Source organism: Pediculus humanus, genomic scaffold (assembly GCF_000006295.1).
Source record: "Pediculus humanus corporis 1103172107541 genomic scaffold, whole genome shotgun sequence".
Classification (NCBI taxonomy): domain Eukaryota; kingdom Metazoa; phylum Arthropoda; class Insecta; order Psocodea; family Pediculidae; genus Pediculus; species Pediculus humanus.
The window spans coordinates 150,059-172,087 of record NW_002987156.1 but is presented as its reverse complement, the minus strand read 5'-3'; the positions used below and the strand labels follow the sequence as shown (position 1 = coordinate 172,087).

The window sequence follows — 22,029 nt, the reverse complement described above, 5'->3', positions numbered from 1 at the left end:
CAGGAAGGAAATAAATATTATTTTTGCGTATATTAATTTATAATATAAAAAAAAAACCGTTTTTGGGTTTTGACGTGGGACTAGAAAGAAAAAAAAACCCGCCTCAAAAATTTTTTTTGGCAGTTTTTCCCGAGACAAATACAATGTCGAGGCGGTTTTTTTTTTTTTTTTTGTTCTCGATAATTTCAATCATTTCGGTTTCTTTTTTTTTTTTCATTTCTCATTTTGATTGTTCGATTTGAAACCGAAAGAGTAATAAAAAAAATACAGTGTGAGAGAGAGACAGAGAGATAATGATAAATAAACTAAAAAGTGAGTGAGAGAGAGAGAGAGAGAAAAATAGGCGTGCAACTAAAAAAAAAAAAAAAAACCCATTGATTACCGATACAATAAAATCGAACTCTATTGATTAAATGTTTCTTCGTTAATAATAATAATAATAATAATATAAAAAGAAAAAGGAATATAAGAGAAAAAGAAATGAGCAGAATTGTCGCAGAAAAATAAACCGAATAATAATAATAATAATAATAATAATAATAATAAAGGAAGGAGAAAAAAAAAGGTTCTTTTCATCAAAATGGCGGATGGGGATAACGTACAATAGGAAACCCTCGGAAATCTTGTTATTCATCGGGGTCGCCTTGTTTCTTTAATGATTTTGCAATTGTTACAAAGGAAAGAGAGAGAGAGAGAGAGGAGGAAGAAAAAGAGAGAGAGATGAAAAAAGGGATGAAGAAACGATAGGATACGATACGATACGATCCAATGGTAGGTAAAAAGAAAAAAAAAATGAATTCTCGTAATTTATTATTATTATTATTATTAACGTCGACGTTGCAGTAGCAGAAGTAGTAGTAGAGGTGGTTGTTGTTGTTGTTGTTGTTGTCGTTGCCGTTTCGTCGTCATAATTCATTTAAAAAGTTACCCCGAATATTTGTTACGAGTTAGGCGGGATCATTGAAATCAATTTTTTTTTCCTTTTTCTTTCGTCATCGGCGACAGCGAAAATACCTGCCGACCTTTAACCCCTTTTCATTTTTGTCGTCGTCGTCGTCTGCTGTTCGTTAATTTTTTTTTTTTAAATGTTTTTCTCGTCAACTTTTCGAGGGTTTGTCAAAACAAAACAAAATTTAAAATTTTTTTAAATTTTCAATGGGAAAATAATTTGCAACAACCCCCCTATAAAAAATTTTAAAACTACCCGAAAAATTCGTTTCTCACCACGTCATCATCCACCCTCCTTCCCTCCCCCCTCTCCCCTTTACGTTTCATGCAACAATCGACAGGTCAAAACTTACAAATGGAATGAAAATCATCAACCTATTAAAAAAAACATAAACAATGTCTGTAGGAAATTTTTTTTAAAGACGTCATCACGTCTTATAAAAAAAAAATTTACACCCATAAGCTAATAATTATACGCATTTTTTACATGCGTACACGCACGCGTTTTTTTTTTTTTTTTTTAAATTTATCGGTTACGTATTAAATATTAAAAACGTGATTTATGACGTGGTTGAACTTTATTTCCGATCGGCAATAATTTAACGAAGAACAACAACAACAAAAACAACAACAACGTTTATGATTGTCTTCTTTACAAACAGAAAAAATATTAATTAAAACTTAAAAAAAAAAATTGTTGTTTGCACGCAAGAGACAGAATGAGAGATAGTGATTGATTGTTTGTTTGTGTGTGCGTTTGTTAAGGTTAGTTAGTGACGTCACTTACTCGAGATTTTCAAATGAAAAAATGTTTATTTTAAAAAAAATTATTGTTTTAATCGTTTTGTTTTGGCTGTTTAATAATAATAATAATAAAATTAATAATATAACAAACGAATGTAAAATGTTTACATTATACAGTCTGCCACCACTTTTTTTTTCTTTTCTTTTCTCACGTCAAAAATTATTTTAATTATTAATTTTTTTTAAAAAATAAGAAAAAAATCGTCAGAAAGTTTTTTTTTTTTTTTTTTGCTTGTTTGTTCGTTTGTTTGTTGGTTTTACAAAAGATTTTATATAAAAGTTGCACCGGCAACTCGTGTCAGAGAGAGAAAAAAAAAATTTTTAAATAAATACATATATAACTAAAAAAAAACATACACGACGACAGAACAAAAAAAAATAATAATAATAATTTTTTTAAAATTCAGACTCACCAGCCGACGAATTGACCATCGAGGGATGAATGAATCCCGGAAGACCGTAGAGTTGTTGTAACAAAGCCATTTCCTCTTTCATTTCTTTGTTCAATTCCATTTTGGGTAGTAACCCTGTTGCTGCTGCCATTTGTAGTAATTGCAATTGAGCAATTTCATCCAATTTTGTTTTGTCATCTGATTTTGACGACATCAAACCCGATGCTGCTGCCAGTTGTAACATTTGCAACTGTGCCATTTCTTCGGCTCTGGGTATTTTATCTTTCATCATGCCCGTTGCGGCTGCCATTTGAAGGATTTGCAATTGTGCCAAATGTTGATTTGTCGTGTTGTTGTTATTATTGTGATTAACGATCGGAGTCGTTGAGGATTGCTGTTGTTCGGTGCTCGAACCCGGTACGGGTGGAACCGTAAAATCTTGATCGCTGTTACTTCCGGATTCTTGTTCCACGTTTAATTTCACGTTGTCTATGTGTGATTTCGTAAATATGTGATCTTGCACGGAATATTTATGTGAATATTTAAAATCGCATAATTTGCATTCTTCCGGTGTTTTTTCCGAACCTTCTTCTCCTCCGCTTCCTTTTTGCAATGTTATTTTAGCTTTTTTATCTTTGGCTCGAGCGTTTTGAAACCAGACTTGTATGACACGTTTGGGCAATCCGATTTCTCTACCTAATATTTCGCATTCGGACATTGTTGGCGTTTTGTAGTCGCCGAAAAGAGATTTCATGACTTTTATTTGAGTGTTGCTCATTTGTGTTCGAAATCTTTTGTTTTGTTTTTGGTTATTGCTTTGAGTGCTTGATGCCGGGGATACGGGATTGCTGTCGTCGTAGTAAAACATTTCGGTTGTTTCTGACGCGGAATCGTCGTCGTTGAGACTTTTCTCGCTGAGATCCGTTAGCGGTCCGATATCTATGACTCTTGAATCGTCCATGCTAACTTTCATTTGTTTACTGAGATCTACGGGTTTGCTTAAATCCAACGGACACTCTCCTCTTTCGTCCATTTTTTCACCGTTTTGATTCTGTTGCAATTCGCTCATGTAACGTTTCATCGATTCCTCGTAATATTTTTTTATTGAATCAATGTCGGAATTGAACGAGGAAAACAATGGAGATATAGCGTTTGAATTGCTGTTACCCTGTTGAAAGTTAGATATGGACTCGAGGCTAAGCTCTTCGTCCGGTAGTGAGTCTATATTAATCTCTCCTCTTGCGTACTGATCAGAATGTTTCGTTTGCAAATGACTTTCAAGTGCTGATTTAACTTTGAACAAAGCCGGACAAAACGGACACCTTTTGTTAATGACTTGAGCGTGAGCTCTGAACTGTCCTTTTCTCTCTCTGGCTCTCGTATTTTGAAACCATACTTGTACCACTCGTTTTTTCAGTCCGACCTCTCTCGCAATGCTTTCTAACATTTTCCTACTTGGATTGCTTTCAATCTGATATTTTTGATACAAATAATCTAATTGTTCGGGTAAAATCGTTGTTCTGAGTCTTTTGTCTTTGGGTTGATCGCCTCCGGTGTCCGACATGTCGTCGTAGTCTTCGAATTTTCTTTTGTTCGATAACATGGCAGCGAGAGGATGTTGCGACGAGTTCATCGAAAGATCTACGCTCATGCTAGCCAATTGTTGTTGGTGTTGCAATTGAGCGTGCTGTTGCAATAAACCGAACGGTATGTCGGAAGGATAAGTCGGAAATAAATTCGGATTCATTATGTGGACCAATTGATGCTCTCGCCAAAGATCAAATCTCGGAAAAACTAAATTACATTTATCGCATTGAAAGGTTCCGTCTTTGTTGTTCGGATCGGGTGTCGGAGTGTTGGAAGGAGCCGGAGATTGAGGGTAAAGATTTTGCGATGGATTCGACGGGGTAGGTGTCACCGGTGCTGATGGCGTGGGTGGATTGCTTTGAGCGGATGACGATACCGAAGCCGTCGGTTGATTTTGATGTTGTTGGTTTTCGATTGTACTGGAATTTGAGTCTTCGCTTGATAAAACGGCCGCGATTTGAGCCGCAGCCGCTTGAGCTTGAGCAGAACGCTTGGCATCTTCTTCTTTAAAGCAATGAGTCTTCTGATGTCTGATGAGTTCGTAGTATCTTTGAAATACGAGTAAGCATTTTTTACATTGATAATTCAGTCCGGGAGTTCTTTGAAAGCGACCGGCTTCGTTTCCATCAGCTCCCGGAGCCGGTTCAACCGGAGGTTGATTTTCATAAACTTTTCTAGCTTTTTGTCGTGCGTTTTGAAACCACACGACGATCACTCTCGGACTGAGACTTAACAATTTTGACAAATATTCCAAATCGTCATCTTTCGGGTACGCATTATTTTCGAAAAATTCTTGAAGGACTTTTATCTGATAATCGGTGAATCTCGTTCTGTTGGCCCGTTTTCCGGATGCCGAACCACCGGACGAATTACTTCCGTTACTGTTACCACCGCCTCCTCCGCTTAAAGCTGAGTGTGAGAAAAAGTCTTGATTTGTCGACCGAGCCGGAGACACAGATCTCGAACTCGGCATAGATACGATGGCACTTGAATTAGGAACTTGATTTGGAGAGGCAAAATTAGGAGGAGTCAATTTTGGCGGCAACATATTTTGCGTCATCGCGGTAAGATTTCCACCCGATTCGTTCATTATATTAGACAAACTAAGTCCGTTCGGAGAGGAACTTGATAAATTTTGAGGAACTTGAGATTCGTTATGAGATATTGAATGAGGACTCTGTGGAGGATAATGATGAACCGGACTGTGAAAACTTGATTTTTCATCGAAACTATCCACGCTATCCCTTCTCATTCTTCCACGCGGTTCATCCAAAAAGCTGAACTTATCATTTTCGTGAATTTGAGAATTATCCCGATCCCGCGGCTCGGATTTAATGTGCGGGGGGTCTAGAAAGGGCGGCGGAGGAGTGCGAGATAACGGCGGCGGTTGTTGCTGCGCAAGCTGTTGACCCTGAATCTGACTCGCTTTAGAAGCCGTTTCTTTTTTTATCGGATTTGATGAGATTGAGGCCGCCGTAGGCGGCCGATGCGAGTTTTCCTTTTGAGTACCCGAATCATCCGAATTGCTACTACCGCTGCTATTTAGTGGCATAACTTTTGCCTCGCCCGTTTTCTCGTATTCTTCGAGATTTAATGTCGTCGAGGGAGGATTATTAAAATTATAAGGGGAGTCTTTGTTTCGTTGACGCTCTTTAAACAACGTATTTCTAAACCAATGTTTGATTACTTTAGGCGGGAGACCGCTTTGAGATGCCATTTCGTGAATTTGCTCTTCCGAGGGAGAATTATTTATATCGAAATGAGCTCGAAGAATTTTTAATTGATCATCTGTTATTCTTGTTCTTGCTCTTTTTTGTTGAGCTGCAGTCGCCTGTAAGGAAGAATAATAAAAAAAAAAAAATAACGACTGCAATCATTTAATGGAAGAAAAGAAAGATGGCCGGAGAACGATTCGTTATCACAAATTTTACCATCATTCTTTTTCTTCTGCGAAAGTAAAACAAAAAAAAAAAAATTTTTACTTTTCCAGGTGGTGTAAATCATGTAAACCGATCAACAAATTTAAAAAAAAAAAATTTTAATTTAATAAAATTAAAAATCACGTGGAGGATAAAATGCGGCCAGAGTCGTCGCAGAATCATTTCAGGTAGAAAAAAAAAAACGACAACTATTGACTTTTTTTTTGTGTTTGTTGGATACCTGAATAAATTTTTGACCGGGTTAGGCACGTTTTAAACTTTTTTTTTTGATTTGAATTATTAAAAAAAAAAAAATTGATAATTCGTTTTTAAGAACGTACTGCGTCAGAAACTAACGTAATTTTATGTTAAATTATTAATTCGGTTCCAAATATGTAAGCATACATGTAAGAAAACGAATGAAAGAGAGAGAGAGAGTGGAAGAGAGGGAGAAGTGTAAAAAAAGGGAAGAATTAAGGCGAAAGAGAGAGAGAGAGAATGAGTGGAATTAGGATGAGAAAGACCGCCGGATAACAAAAAAATATCAGGCAGGCAAGCAGGCAGGCAATAAAAGAAAAATCCAATTCCGATGTGGTAACAGGAATAATTAGAGTGGACGTGAGTTCGAACCGGAGCCTCCAGTAAATCAAAGTGTAAATGGAGACATTTATGCGTTTTCAAAAGTTATTTAAAAGAGAGAGAGAGAGAAAGAGTTTGCCGCATTATTACCAAAGGTCGCCATTATTGTACCTCCTCTCCATGTTTTACTTATTATTTATTTTTTTTTTTTTAATTTAATCTTCCAGCCTCTTGTTATTATTATTATTATTATTTTATTATTTTTAGGTATTAACATTGTATTCGAATTGTTAACGTGGCTATAGACTAAAAAGTCGTTGGGTTTTTTATTTTATTTACATCCTGGAAAAGTTTAGGAGTTTTGGTTTTTATAAAGAGATTAGGAAAATAATTAAAAAAAACTTACCGCTTGTTGCTGCTGCTGTAGTAAATGCTGTTGTTGTTTGGCAATCAAAGCCGCGGCTGGATCTATATTACTCTGAGATTGAAAAATCGGCGGTGCTTGTGCTTGAGCTTGAGCTTGGGCTGCTTGTGCAACTTGAGCTTGAGCCTGAGCTTGAGCTTGCGCCAATGAAACCGGATCAAAAGGCGGAGGAGGCATCATCATCGGAACAAGAGGCGGTTGTAAATTCATAGCAGCCAATGCAGGCATGTTCAATCCGAGAGGCAGGCCCATTCCCAAACCTGCCATTCCCATCATCATCGGATTAAATTGTTGCAATTGTTGCTGAAGTTGCGATGCTGCCATCGCGTTGAACGCGGCTTGCATTTCATTCATTTGCTGTGCCAAAGTCATTTGTAATGAATTTGAATTTGCCACTCCGGGACTGAGTCCGGACATTCCAGCCGGAATGGAATCCGTGCTGCTGGCCGGAGTCGATGAAGCCGTGGGCGGTGTCAAATCATCCGTTTGCATTTGCGCTATTTTTTGCATAGCATCTTTGGATTCGTCTTTTTCGGGTGTTATATCGATACCCGAACTCGTGACCGTGCACGTCGACATTGAAGTACTCGTGTTCGGAGTCGATATTGCCGTGGTTGTGGTTGTCGTCACTGTCGTGGCAATAGCCGTTTTCTTTTCGTATTCTGTTTTAAATTCTTCCGCATATTTTTCTAAAAAATCTATGGGAACGAGCTCTTTGTGAACTTCTTCGCAATGAGCTTTGAGTACCCAAACGCTTGAAAATTCTTTATGACAGTGTTGACAGGTACTTTTGCAGTTGACTTCGGGTAAATCCGTGTCTTCGTCGTCTACTTTATCGTGAGATTCCAAATTATGTTTATCAATATTTTCGCTTTGGTTTAAAAATTCTTTTTCTATTTTTTCAGCTTCCTCTCTTTCTTTTCTTTTTCTTTGGTGATTTTCATTGAATTGCATGACGAGATCAAAACCGAAACTTTCAAGCAAATGTTTGTACATTTGTGAGCATTTTTTATTTGTCAAATTAAGTCTATTGATTTCGTCACCCGGAGTACCAGGTGATTTTGGCGGCGGCGTGATACCTCTGTTCGGAGTGGACGATGAATTCGTTATTGGCGGAAATAAATTCATCGGACTCCCGAACAAACAGTAAAGTTGTTGATGAGTCGTCAATTGTTCTTGATTTTGAAATCCCGCGTTACACCTTTGACAAATCAGCGTGTCCTTATCATCCGAATCATTTTTTGGAGATTGCGGATTCAAAGGAGACGAACGGTGAAGATTAGACGAATTACTCGAGGGTGACGTAAAAGTAAATTTTTGATTCGGAGATCCGATTAAGTCGTTAACTTTTTTAGAATCTAATTTTTGGTTTGGCTGTTCGAACAACGGTTTGTTTATGTCGATTTGACCGGATATGACCAAATCTTGAAGTTTTGAAGCTCTCGTTTGATGAAGCACCGATCTCATGTGTATGTCCAACGTGGATCCTTGACTGTACGCAACTTTACATATGTTGCATTTATACGGTTTTTTATCTTCTTCTTCCGATGAAGACACGGAGGATTTTGTTAAATTCAATGACGACGGCGGAGACGTGACTCCGAGTAGGGAGGGAGTCATCGTGTTGTTGTTCGTTTGCTGCTCTTGCATTGCTTTTTTCAACTTATGTAAATGACTCACGGAATTATAATGTACCAAAAGTATATTTTTTTGCGTGAAACTTTCTTTGCAAACATCGCATTTGAACGGACGATTCGGATCCATGTATTTCTCCAACGGATAATTCATTTTCTCACCTTTCCTATGCAAAAGAGTTTTGTTGTGACTCGTCAAATACGTTTGCCTCGTGAATGCCAACTTGCACTTGTGGCATTTATATTTTCTGTTTGGATCCTTGTAACTGTCTTCAGCGATTGATTGACTGTTCAAATAATCTTCTAAAAATTGTTGTTCCTTATATGAATCATCGCTGTTATCGTCCATTTGATCTTCCTCGTCATCGTTTGATTCCTTTTTGAGCAAGTCATTTTGACACGATTCTAAAAGGTTTCCGCTTAAACCCGCCAACATGAGCGGATTGCTCATCAGACTTTGTTTGTACGTGTTTAATTCTTCCTCGGATAAATCCGTGTGAGTTAATTCAACGTGTTTATGCAACGATATTATCGATCTGAAATTTCTACCGCAAAGTATGCATTTTGTGGCGTCTCGTATTATGTGATATTGCGAATGCAATTGTAATTTTTCAACGGTTTTGAAAGCGAGACTACATTGATTGCAACGATATTTGTAAACGTGTTTTTCCGAAACCGACATATTTTGTTGGTTTTTTATATGTATTTCCCTGTAATGCAATTGCAACGTGTTTATCGTAGTGAAATATTGATTACAGCCTTTTTTCCAACAAACGTAACCGGGACCCGTGGGCGTTTGTTTTATTTCAACGTGACCCAATTCGCTTTGGTGAACGTAAAGTTCGTCAAGGGATTTGTAATTTTTCATACACGTTTGACACCTGAATTCTTCGTCCGCGTTTTCTTCGGATAACACGGGTGACGATATCACGCTCGGCTCGTCTCTTTCCTCAATTGAATCCGACGGTTTGTCTAATTCTTTGCAGTGAGACGAAGTGCTTCCACCACCGCTACTCCCCGGACTCATGTGATTTTGCTGCTGAGGTGATGAACTCCTGTTAACGGCATTCAACCAATGAGATTGATCAACGAGCATGAGCAATCTTTGCAAACCCTCAGAATTAACGCTGTGAATTTGCATGACGTGACGTTCGAGTGCCATACGATCTCTGAAACCATCCTGACAAAGCGGACAAAGGAATTCTTTCGTAGTATTTTGATTCGACGTCGGAGATGTCGACGACGAAGACGAGGGTTGTTGTTCTCTTTGTTGATTACTTTCCGATTGAGGATGTTGTGCCAATATGTGAGCTTGAATTCTTATTTCCGAATTGCTCGAATAATTACAATAAGGACATGATTGTGATGATTTTTCTTCAGACGATGCGTTTGCTTCTTCTTCCGACGTATCCTGTTTCGAATCTTCCCTGTTAGACGACTGTTGATTTTCTTTTCTCTCTATATATTTTGTATATTGAAAACAAACACGAGAGAAAAAAAAAAAAACAAAAATGAGACAAAATAATGTGAAAAGTAACACCAGTAAATACTAAATAAGAAATGTGTAAACGCCTCATTTGAACTACCTGGAGAAGAAAAAAGAAAAAAACCCGAAATAAACCGAAAGACGGTTCGGTTTAAATGTCTTGAAAACATCTGGCAGGTTTGAGTCAGGTGCTTTATTAGAAAAAAAAAAAGATTTTTTTTGTTCAGGTACCCGAATTTATATATAAAAGAAAATTTTCATTTTCTACAACTGAACATTATTGATTAAAAAAAAAAAAAATTCACTTGAATTAAATTAAATTAAATTAAATTTTTTTCTGTCTCTTTTTTCCACATCGCATAGTATGACGTCATACCAACGACACAAACGCCTCCCTTATAAAAATTTTTATTCAGGACCGTAACTCACTCTGTATTTAGTATATATATATATAAATAAATAACGCATACATAACAAAAATGCATTAAAAAAAAGTATATGTAAGGCGATCGAACGAGGCGCATTGCCAGACAATTAAGTGGGCGAATTTTTTTTTTTACGATTCTCAGAATCGATTTATTTTAAGAAAATAATAATAATAATAATAATAATAGTAATAATAATAATAATAGTAATAATAATAATAATATTTATATATGTACAAATTTATTAGTTTAAATTCATTTAAAGGTTTTAATAAACTTGCGCACACACGCACACGCACACGCAAAACCTTTTTTATAAAAGAAATAAAAGAAGAAAAACGAATAAAATCCATAATATTTCGTTTATCTCTCTCTACCCCCCACCTCTCTCACAGATATAATTTATTAAACTTTAATGACGATTATGATTATGATGATGATGATAATAAACTTAATATTAAATTTTTTTTTTTGATAAATGAAAAAAAAAAAATTAATACGCATACATAAATTATTTATATTCGAATAAATATATATATAAAAGGTCAGTTTTCTTTTTTTTAAAAAAAAAAAAAAATGGCGGATATCGAGAAGAATTTAATGGCGTCGATAATCGTGGTTTTAGAACACGTTGAAAAATTAATAATAATAATAAAATATTTATGCCACCGACGTAAATAAAAATATTATATATAAATTATGCGTATATATATTTCGATATTAAATTCTTTTTTTAATTTTATTATTATTATTATTATTCAAAAACGAGTAAGTGAATGAATGAATGAATGAATGAATGATTGAATTATTATTATTATTATTAATAATTTTTTTTAATCATTTCGGACTACGACACGAACGATTGGAAAAGAAAAAAAAATGTCGATTTCATCATCGATGACGACATCATGGATTCGATTCGAAAAACGAAATCGAAACGATGACGGAGAAAAATTTGGAAAATTCCGACGCCATTTTGTTAAAATTAAATCATAAAAAAAAACGGAGGACGTTTGAAAGTTTTAATTAAACAATTCCAAAAATAGAGAAAAAAAAATTAAAAAGTTAACAAATTCAATAAAGTTTTTTTTTTTTTTTTAACGAAAAATTCGACCTAAAATCAATGAATCGATGGATCGATCGATTGATTTTTTTTTTCTTACTATTTCTCTCATTTCGTTTTTACCTGTGGTCGTAATCGAACGATCGATCGATCTATCGACACACCTTTGTCCAATTAATTAATTTTCTTTTTTTTTTTTTTTAAATAAATAAAAAAAATCATTTTTTTTAAAAGAATTTTTTCACGATGACGTCATCGTCACACACACGAAAAAAACGTGAAAGAAGGAAGAGTGAAAGAGAGAGAGAGAGGGGGGGGATAGAAAATTCGATCGGAATGAATAAATTATATAATTTTTAATGTCATTTAATTGAATTAATGGCGATAGTGATAGGGAATGATCTATGGATCAAGTTTAAGATGATACCTGGATACCTGATACCTGTTATTCTTTAACTTCTGGTCCATGTGCGGACACTAGCCCGGGGAGAATAATATATACCAATGCCATCTTTATTTTATTTATTTATCATTTATATTTTTCCGTTCTCTCTCTTTGTCTCTCTTTCTCTCTCTTCGACTCCACGTTTTTTTTTTCATTAATAATAATAATAATAATAATAATAATAATAATAATTTAATGATAATTAATTGAAAACAGGTTTTTAATTTTTTTTCGTGAATTCGAAATAATTTTCGGTTAAAAATTTAATAAAAAAAAAAAAGTGGAAGAAGAATTTTTGGTTGTAATAATCGTTATCACGTTTTTTTTTTTCGAATCCTTACGAATACGTCAATGATAATAATAATAATAATATATTTAACCTTTTTTACGTACAAAAAAAAACGAAAGAAATTTCATCGCTATGACGTCACCGTAATAATGAAAATTATCGAAGGAGGAAATTGAATTTTTTTCTTTTTTTTTTTTTTTGGAAAAAAAATTTTTTAGTACGACGCCATCTTGTTAAAAAAGGAAAAAAACCAATCAGGTACGCACACACGCATACACACACTCATACAATTATCGTACGTTTATAAAAACGGTCGTAAAGTTTTTTTTTTTTTTTTCTTAACAATTCGGGTATTGACTCATTTTTTTTTTTACAACATGTCGCGCTCACCATCAAATCAATTTAATTGTACCATTAAAAGGATTTTCAAGTTTTTTTTTTCTTCATCTTCTTTTTCTTTTTTTTCTTTCTTTGTCTCTGTCTTGTCTTTTATTAATTATTATTATTAAACTTTAAAAAAAAAAAAAAAAACTGATATGAATTTCAATATGGCGGACGTTTATTTATTCATTTTTTTTTTTTTTAAAAAAACCATGAAATTATTCAATACGATTCAATAAAGTTGGCAAAACTGTCGGTAAAGAAAAGAAAAAAAACCACGCAAACGTGGAAGGAGGAGTAGAAGCGGCGGGAAGAGGGAGGAGTAAACCGACGAATACGCGATATTGGTTGGTAATGATGATAAACGAATCGTTATATTTAAAAACGACGTGTAAATAGTCGTCATTCATTTAAATATGGCGTTACGACGAAATGTTAGTGACGTCACTTACTTAAAGAGGTGGATGCGAAAGGGAAACGAAAAAAAAAATCTAATTCCACGTTAATACGAAAGAAATAAACAAAAAAGAAAAACAAAAAAAAAAAAAACCGACCAACCGCTTGATTATGATGATTTGATGACGTGAAGATGTTAAAAGGAATATAAATAATAATAATAATAATAATGAAGAAAAATTACCGAAAAGAATTTTTGACGTGTACGCAAAATTTTACAAATCATTTTTTATGGTTACCGTAATTGAAACACAACAAAAAAATTTTTTTTTTCCGGCCATTTTGAATTCGTATCCATTCTTTCTTTCTTTCTATTCTATTCATTTATCAATTTTTTCTTCTTTTCTTTTTATTTCCCCCCCCAACCCGTTAATCTCATCATTTTCAATATTTTCTCGGCAATCTCGGCATTCGGTAATTCAACTCGCGCGCTTATTTATACGAAATTAAAAAAAAAGTAAAAACGACAAACGGACAAACGACAAAACATACGATGTAGTAGGAGAAAAAAATTACAAAATGGAAAAATGATGAGAAAACGTTTTTAAAAAAAAAAACCTTCCATTTTCGTAGACAATTTACAAAATAAAAGAGAGTCCTGAGAGAGAGAGAGAGAGAGAGGTAGAGGGAAAGGTGGAGAGAGGGGGAGAGAGAGAGAGAAAAAAAGAAATTCAAAAGAGGTGAGAAAAGAATAATTGTTAAAATTTTTACTCGGTAATGTAATTACGCATGGAATCATTATTTATAAAAAAAACTCTTTCTGTGTGTGTGCGTGTGTGCGTGCGCGTGTGCGGGGCCTTGAAAAGTCAGCCTGGATAAAAATTAACAAGTCAAATTATCCAGTGTGAGAAATAAAAACGTTTATCGTCCAATCACGGATTTTTTTTTTTTTTTGCGCATTTTAAAATTCCTTTCTCCATTATTTCCTTCTCTCTCTCTCTCTCTCTCTCTCTCTCTCTTTCTCTCACACTCTTTTATTTCTATTTCTTTCTATCTCTATCTCACTTCCATCCATCCAAAAAAAAAAAAAGTGATAATATCGTCGTTATTAATCGAAAAGAGAAAAGAAGAAAAGAAGAAAAAGCAAAAAAAGAGGCAGAGAATGCTTTAAGGTAATTGACTTAGTCACGGTTTGACTTTGATTTTCAAATATAGTTTCAAATTTTCAGTGTCGTATCAAGGATAAAATTTAATTTTTTAAATTTGAATTAAAAGAGTGAGTTTTAATCGGCGTTTGTTCCCTCAAGACGTGATGGAAACAAACGGGGGCGCGTTCTCAGAGGCGTTTTTTTGCGGGGGGAAGAGAAGGGGCTGGTGTTACCGTTGATGGGAATAAAAACAAAAAAAAAGTTTGTTTGAAACTTACCAGTTTCGCTGTCACCGGTGAAACCATCCGGAGCGGGTACCACTTGAAATATTTCATTTATGTCAGCTTGAAGATCTTTTCCCTCTGATCTTCTTTGCAACTGATGTAACTGTTCCATTTGAAGATGTTTCATCGATCTAACGTGTTGGAAAAGTTGAATTTTAGCACGACTCGAAAAAACGCATAACGCGCAATGATATATCCAATCGTCGCAATCGCGAAGTCTTTCTTCTGCTTCGCGAAGATGTCTGAACAGTAAACATCCGGCTTCGTGCCTTTGTCCGGTCGTGTGCAATTGCAATTTGTGAGCGGAATTTGTGTAGTAATCGCAGGGGTGACATCGAACTTGTATTCCGCCCGGTGACGATACGTATTTCAATTTCCACTCGTTTCTCGGTCCTCCTTCTTTGACGTGATTGACGTGCTGCAATCTTTGCAAGTGTTTGTCCGTTTTGCAATGGAGTTGAAAATTTGCTTTTAAATTCGTTTTGTATGTGCAGAGTTTGCAGACGTAATGACCAGCGACCACTGCCAAAATCTCTTGTTCCCTTATTTTGGTCCGATCGGCTGATAAATGGTGCGAGAGAGCTTCTAATGAGTCAGTCGAAAAATTGTTGCAAACGCAACATGTGTACAAATGAGTCGGATTCGGGTCGGCGGGTTCCGGTGGAGGTTCCATCGTTTCGGGATTCAAACCCATATCCATGTGAGCAGCTAATTCTGGCGGTATGTGCGGCGGTAACTGGCCCCCCGTCATCATTTGTATGAGTAAAGCTTGATTATATGCCATGTCGGCCAAAGCGGCCTCGGTATGCGGTGGCGGTTTGTCTCCCGGCAACGTGAGACCGGGATGAAAATGGAGAAGAGATTCAAAATTTATTTGTTGCTGCTGTTGCTGTTGTTGTTGCTGTTGAGATTGCTGATGCAAAGCACTTAGAGTTTGCATGTGTTTGACATTTTGCTGCAGTACCATCATGTTATGAGTATGTTTTTCGCTTGTCATGTGTATTCTGAGATTTCTCGCGACGTTCGTTTCGTAATTGCATACGTCACATCGAAACGTCGGTTTTGGTTTTTGATTTTGAACAGTCGAACTAACGGGAGTCATGTGATGATGAGGCGTGCTCGGACTCGGCATGCTCGTGGGCTTGTGATGCTGAGGAGGTGTTTGATGAGGTGAGTGTTGCATTACGGAAGGACTGCTTTCGGAAGTCGGAACGCCTCCGTTTTGAAGCTCCTGCATGTTGTTCAAATGTTTATCCGACTGCATGTGAATACTGAGATTTCCTTTTGTCGTCGTCGAGTAGTTGCATACTTCGCATCGGTAGGGTTTGTAACCGCATGTGTAAGTTTCTCCGCGAGCTAACCTCGGATGCGGTTGTCCCGCGATGCAGTAAATGCAAGATGTTTCACTTTCCGGGTGTTTTTCTTTCATATGTATTTCTAACGTTTCTTGATATTTATAATGCCAATTACATTTGGGACATTTGAGCGTTTTACATGAGTTTCTTGAATGCATGCCGGCTAAGGGACCGCCGACTCCGCCTAAACGCGAGGAACTTAATATGAGCTCACATTTTGCGCATTCGACCCCACTCGGTCGACCGCCAATGTGATCAGGACAAACTCCGATTGTTGTGCCCGTTAAAAAATTTGGGGGCGGCGGTGGATATGGCAACGAAGATGTTGGCGTAGCGGCCATAAGAGGAGACAAAGCCGAACTTGGAGAAGTGCCTGCTCCCGGGGAAACGCTACTTCGCCCGGTGTTACCACCACCACTACCACCACTTGCCGACACGGGACTTTTTCTAGTTAAATCCATGACACTGTTCATCAATTTACTATTGTTAACACTACTAGTAGAACTACCGTGCTGAGGTAGGGAAACAAAAATCTCAGGAACATGATTTTGGACGACGGGCGACTGCAACGGGCGACGCACTAGAAGGCTGCTCTCCGATCCAGTAGCACCCGCGCACTCTGAGGAACCTTGATTACCGTTACCGCTCGGTGGGCGAGAGTTTCTAACCGGTTCTGTACCGAATAGCTTATGCGGTGGCTTAAGAATAAGAGAAACTGCCGAAAGAGGCGGTTTTTCATCGGGAATGGTTGTTGACAATGGCTCGAGAAACGACACCAGAGGTTCCTTTTCTTTGCCCACGCACTGTATAATCGCTGATGCGTTTTTTTGTCCGAGAATTTCTTTTTCGTCCTCTCGAAGAATTAAATTATGATCTCCCATGGCGTGCGCCACGAAGGATTTTGTGTACCCGAAAGAAAGTTTACAAATGAAACACATAAGAATCGGTTTCACAGGAACTGAAGAACAATCTTTACCGGAACCAAATTGTTTATCTTTGTCCTCTTTGTTGCTTTCTTCATTTTCACGTTTAATCTCTCGATCACAACTTTTATCACGAACCGTATACACCCTGTAGCTGTGCATAATAGGTACTTCAGGAACTATTTTTTTATCTTGCATTATTCTATTGGCAAGTGTAGCGGATGATCCATACAAAGCGCTATACAACGAGGGATTACGCGAAACGTAAAAAGCATTCGCGATTTGTGGAAACGATTGCGGTTGGGACGTGTTAATCCCCCTGCCATCGATAATGCATCCGTCAGCTATTAATTTCGGAAGTTCGGCAATCGTATCTTCTTCACTTAGTTCGCTATCGTCGATTATATATGCCGAACCGTCCGGATTGTATACGATTTTACCATCAAATTTTTCAACGTCACTTGTTCCGCACGAGTCTTCGTTGTTTTCGTTGGTTTCATGTTTTTTAGGCGAGTCATTAACGGGACAAACTTTCGTCCCTTCCTCGTCCGAGGAAGCCTCATCGTCAGAAACCTTTGTTATGTGCGATTTTTGAACGCGGGTACATGGCACGTCATCTAATAGGAACTTACTGCCTTGTGGCGGCGAAGACACTCTTCTTTCATCCTCACGTCCGGCAATCAAAGCCGCCGGCGGAGATGCTGACGCTTCTTCTTCCGGACTCATAACTCCTTCTCCTCTTCCGTGTTTTAATTTTTTTCTATTCAAGGAACTTATAAAGGCGGGTTGCGACTCTACGACGCGAGATAAATTTAATGGCGGACCGTTGGTGCGACGGTGCTCATGCTGGGATGGCGCGGGATCTACAGGCGCGCCAGCTGTGAGCGGGGTGGGCATGGCGACCGACGCAAAACAGCGTCTTCGACCATCACATTATGCCTCGATAACACCCTCCAATCTGTAAAAAAAAAAAAATACTTAAAATTATTTACGAATAATTAAAAAACAATAAAAACAACAACAACAACTACAAACACGACGACAACAACAACAAACAATTTTATTAATTTAAATAATAGCTCATAAAAAATAAAAAAAAATTTATCTACCCTAAAAATCTAATGAAACAAATTAAATAACAAATAAAAAAAAAAAAAATTAAAATTTTTAATTTTCCGTTTTTTTTTTTTTTTAATTTTTTAGTTCCGGGACGGGCCGTCATCGTTTTTTTTTTAAGGTGTTTGCGTTTTGGGTTGTTGTTGTTGTTATAACAAAATTAATCTAGTTGTATAATTTTTTTGTTATATTTATAACGATAAAAATCAAATAAACACTGAACCATGTAAACAGGGGAGGAAGAGAGAGAGAGAGAGAGAGAGAGAGAGACTCGGTAAATATTAATGAAAGACAACGAAATAAAAAACAAACGTGAAAAAAGAAAAAAATTCAAAGCAATTATGTTAATTACACGACAAAATAAAAAAAAGAAGTCAAATTCACATGGAAATATCGAACTTTTAACGTAAAAGAAAAACTTGAGGGATTTGCCCTTTGACCTTTGCGACGTTTCATTATTTAACGTAACCTGTTTTTCATTTTTTTTGTTTGTTTGTTTGTTTGTTAAGTTAAAATTTTTTAACAAATCCGATTGAATCGATCATAACAATCTGTAAAACGACTAAAACAACTTTTTGTGTTGAATTTGCTATGCTTATATGCGTGTGCTCGAAATTTCCTCCACCACCACCACCATAATGAACAACAACAACAAACAAAACAACAAAAACATCGTGATTTTCTGGGTGGTCAAAATAAAAACCGTTTTGTCAAAGACAAAGAAACTTTTTTTTTAAAAAAAGACAATAAAAGGAAAAATTTGTCTAAAATTGAAAGGTACGAAGATGACGACGACGATGACGATGACGTCGACGACGATTGTTGTTGTTGTTGTTGTTGGATTTTTCTCTCACCTGAGAATTTAAATTGTTCAGAAAAAAAAAGAAAAAAAAAAAGAAAACAGGGCCGATTTCTAATTTTTAACTATTAACATGTCATTCATTCGGTAACTCAAATAATAATAATAATAAGTTTGTCGTTTGTTTAAAATGATAAATATATTTGAATAGAATTCTATTTAAACAAAAAAAAAGAAACAACAACAACAACAAACGAATAACAACCGCAACAAACAAAATAAACAAATAAAAATCTTTTTTTTTTTCGATTTGAATTTTACTTCAACTTTTTTTTTTTCTCTCTCTCTATATCTTTCTCTCTTTCTACCTTTTGGGAAAAAAAAAATTTTTTTTTTTTCCAGGCACGAAATAAAATTAAAAATTTTTTTAATTAAAAAAATAATAATAATAATAATAATGATGATGATGACGAAAGCGTAGGTGTTGATTTCCATAAGCGTGTGTTTCACGAAGTTTTATTATATAAAAACCCGCTCCAGTAATTATTATTATTATTATTATCATTATTATTTCAAGGCGTTTTCCAGTTCCTCACTCTCGTACGGATTCGAGCATTCGAACATTCGAAAAAAAAATTATCATCATTATCATCGTAATCGTTTTCATCGAATTATTATTATTATTATTATTATTATTATTATTATTATTATTTTTATTTAAGAATATCCTAGTCTTTCTATAATTTTTTACTCATTATCAAAGGATTTATTTTTGAAATAATAATTTTTTTTTTCGATTTGTGACGTCATAAAAAAAAAAAAATTTGGGATTTAACACGTGCGACGGTGTTGTTTTGTTTTGTTTACGTCGAACCTTTTTCTTTTCTTTTCTATTTAGAACGGATGGAAAATTTATATATAAATATACACGCACACGCATACATTCTCTCTCTCTCCTCTCTCTCTTTATTAACGATCTTTTTAAATTAGTCCCACGCAATAAAAAATTCGAAAAACTTTTTTTTTTGTTGTAGTCTTTGGGCCAGAACCAACGAGTTCAAGCAACTAATTATCTTATTCTTGTCATTTCCTTTTTTTTTTAATTTTTCTCTTTCTTTTTTCTTTATTCTATCGTTACAAATGAGCGGATTTGAGTTTTTTTTTTTTTTTTTTAAAAACAAACAACAAACTCAACAACCATTAAAACAAACAAAAAAAAATTATTATTAAAATTTTTTGTTATTAAATCGAAAAATAAATTAATAATATTAATAAAAATCGAAATATAAAAACGAAACGAAACAAACGAGTTATATATATATGTAAAACAAAAACGAGATCGTGGAAGAAGAAACACATTGAAAATGACAATTTACCACATCCACGTCATCTTAAAAAAAAAAACCAGGAACGCATTAAGACGTGTTTTATGATTTTTAAGGTGGGCTTAAATGGCCTTATTCAAGGTTAATTATTTTTTATTAACAAAAAAAAAAAAAGTTCCAAACGAAAAAAAAAATGAATAATAATAATAATAAGAAGTGTAACCAGATTCTCTTCATTTTTATCATTATCATCATCAAGTTCTTTAACTGTCGTTGTGTAATCGTCACCATCACCCATTATTATTATTATTTTAAAAACAGAAATAATACAATCGACATTTAATTATATAAAAAAAAAGAAGTATAATAATAAAATGGCGGATTATTTTAATTTTTTAATTCTTAATGGATTAAATTCTTTTAATTCCTACCCCCCCACCTCTCTCATCTTTTATATTATCATTATTCGTGATGATGAGTGATGGATAACCGACCAAGGTGACGATGTTACTACCCCCGTTAAAATGCGGAAAATTTTTTTTTATTTCAATTCACATTTTTTGTTATTCTGCTTGAGGAGAGAGAGAGAGAGCATAAATACGAGTTCGATTTCTCTCCTCCCCCCTACCCTCAGTCCCGTTTTTTTCTTTAAACTAATAAAAATAAACATAAAAATCTAATAAATATGTATATGAAATAAACAAGAAAAGAAATTTTTAAATGCGTAATATGATCGTTAGATTAAAAAGGAGGAGAATGAGGGGAAGGGGGAGGAGGAGGAGGTGGAGAAAGAGGAAGGAGGATGGAAAAGAGAGGCGAAAGGTAAAAAAAAAAAAAAAAGATGATAAAAACATAAGACCATAGAGATATTATGGTAAATAAGGGAGTGGCATCGTCAATGGTTCAATGGTTACACAATAACGAATTACGGTTTATTACATGCCACGGCTCCTTCCTCCCCTCTCCCACCCCCCCAAAAAAAAACGATTTAATTATCCACCTATTAGGAGGCCCCGAGGTTTTGATTTTTTTTTACTTTGGCTCCACATCAACGCCATTTTTTTCTTTTTTTTTTCTCTTTCTCTCTCTGTCTCAAAGAAAAATATTAAAATAATAACCTTTAGGTAAACAGCGTCGAGAGAGAAAGAGAGAGAGAAAGGTTAAAACACGCTGGAATTCCAGATTACAAATACAAAAAGAGAGAAAGGGAAAGGCTAACAAGTCACCTTTCGACGACGTTTTGCAATTTCATCGGCGAGTGCAAAAAGAAAAAAAGAAAAAAATTTTCACCGGGATTTTTCGCGTGGGATGTGATAAGAAAAAAAAAGCAGAAGAAAAATAAATAAAATTTTTTTTGTAAGAGAGCTCGAAAAATAAAACGAATTTTGCAAAAGAATAATCAACAGCAACAGGAAAAATTACAACCCCAACAGCACGAAAAAATCGCCCTAATGCAATAATAAAAGTAATAACTGGAAAAAAAAAAAATTTTCTCTCTCTCTCTCTCTTTATTCCTATTTTCTCTCATCGTCTATCTATCCATCCATCTATCCATCTATCTATCTATCTACCTGCCCATCCATTCATTCATTCATTCATTCACATCCATTTATATATTTATAAGTAAATTTCGAAATGGAAAATGAGAAAAAAAAAACTTTTCCAGATTGTTTTTCCAGCGGAAAAGGATCCATTTAAAATTTAATAGTACAAATTATTTTTCATCGTTTCGAAGGTTATTGTTTTCTTAACGAGAAATTTCAGCTTTCCTCCCCTCTCCCTTTCTCTCCCCTCCCACTCTTTCTCTTTTTGTTCTTGTCGAAAAGTGACATCAGAAATACGAAAAGAAAATTTAAAAAAAAAAATTTTTTTTTTCCGTATTTTTCCCGTTTGTTACTTCCTTCCTTCCACTTTTTTTTTCTTTCTCCCCCCCACTTCCCCTACCTCCCCGAGTTCTTCTTCTTTTTCAACTTTTATTCATTCATATATTTTTTATTTATTTATTTATTTACATTTTTACGCGACGATGAAAACAAATATGCGATTGTAAAAATGAACGATGAATGAATGAATGAATGAATGAAGGATTTGAATAAACATACACGCACGCACGCACGCACACTCAAAAATTAAAATTCGATGGAAAAATAATAATAATAGAAAAATTTTTCTTATTTTTTAAAAATGTGGCGACAAATCCACGGTTCGTCGTCGTTTTTAAATTATTATTATTATTATTAATATTAATTTTCTAGAAAAACGTTTGTTCTATCGTCGAACGCTTTCGAACGAAAACTTTTCCGTTCG

General features: G+C 35.1%; 1 protein-coding gene across 1 annotated transcript; it reads right to left on the bottom strand.

Annotated features, from left to right (window-relative positions):
- Positions 1-2,148: 2,148 nt before the first annotated feature.
- Phum_PHUM190870 (zfh4, putative) lies at positions 2,149-17,379 on the bottom strand (the record flags this gene model as incomplete). Its single annotated transcript, XM_002425261.1, has 3 exons — positions 2,149-5,562; positions 6,636-9,745; positions 14,199-17,379. 3 exons carry the CDS (start codon positions 17,377-17,379, stop codon positions 2,149-2,151), a joined length of 9,705 nt encoding a protein of 3,234 aa, XP_002425306.1.
- Between the last annotated feature and the right edge of the window lie 4,650 nt (positions 17,380-22,029).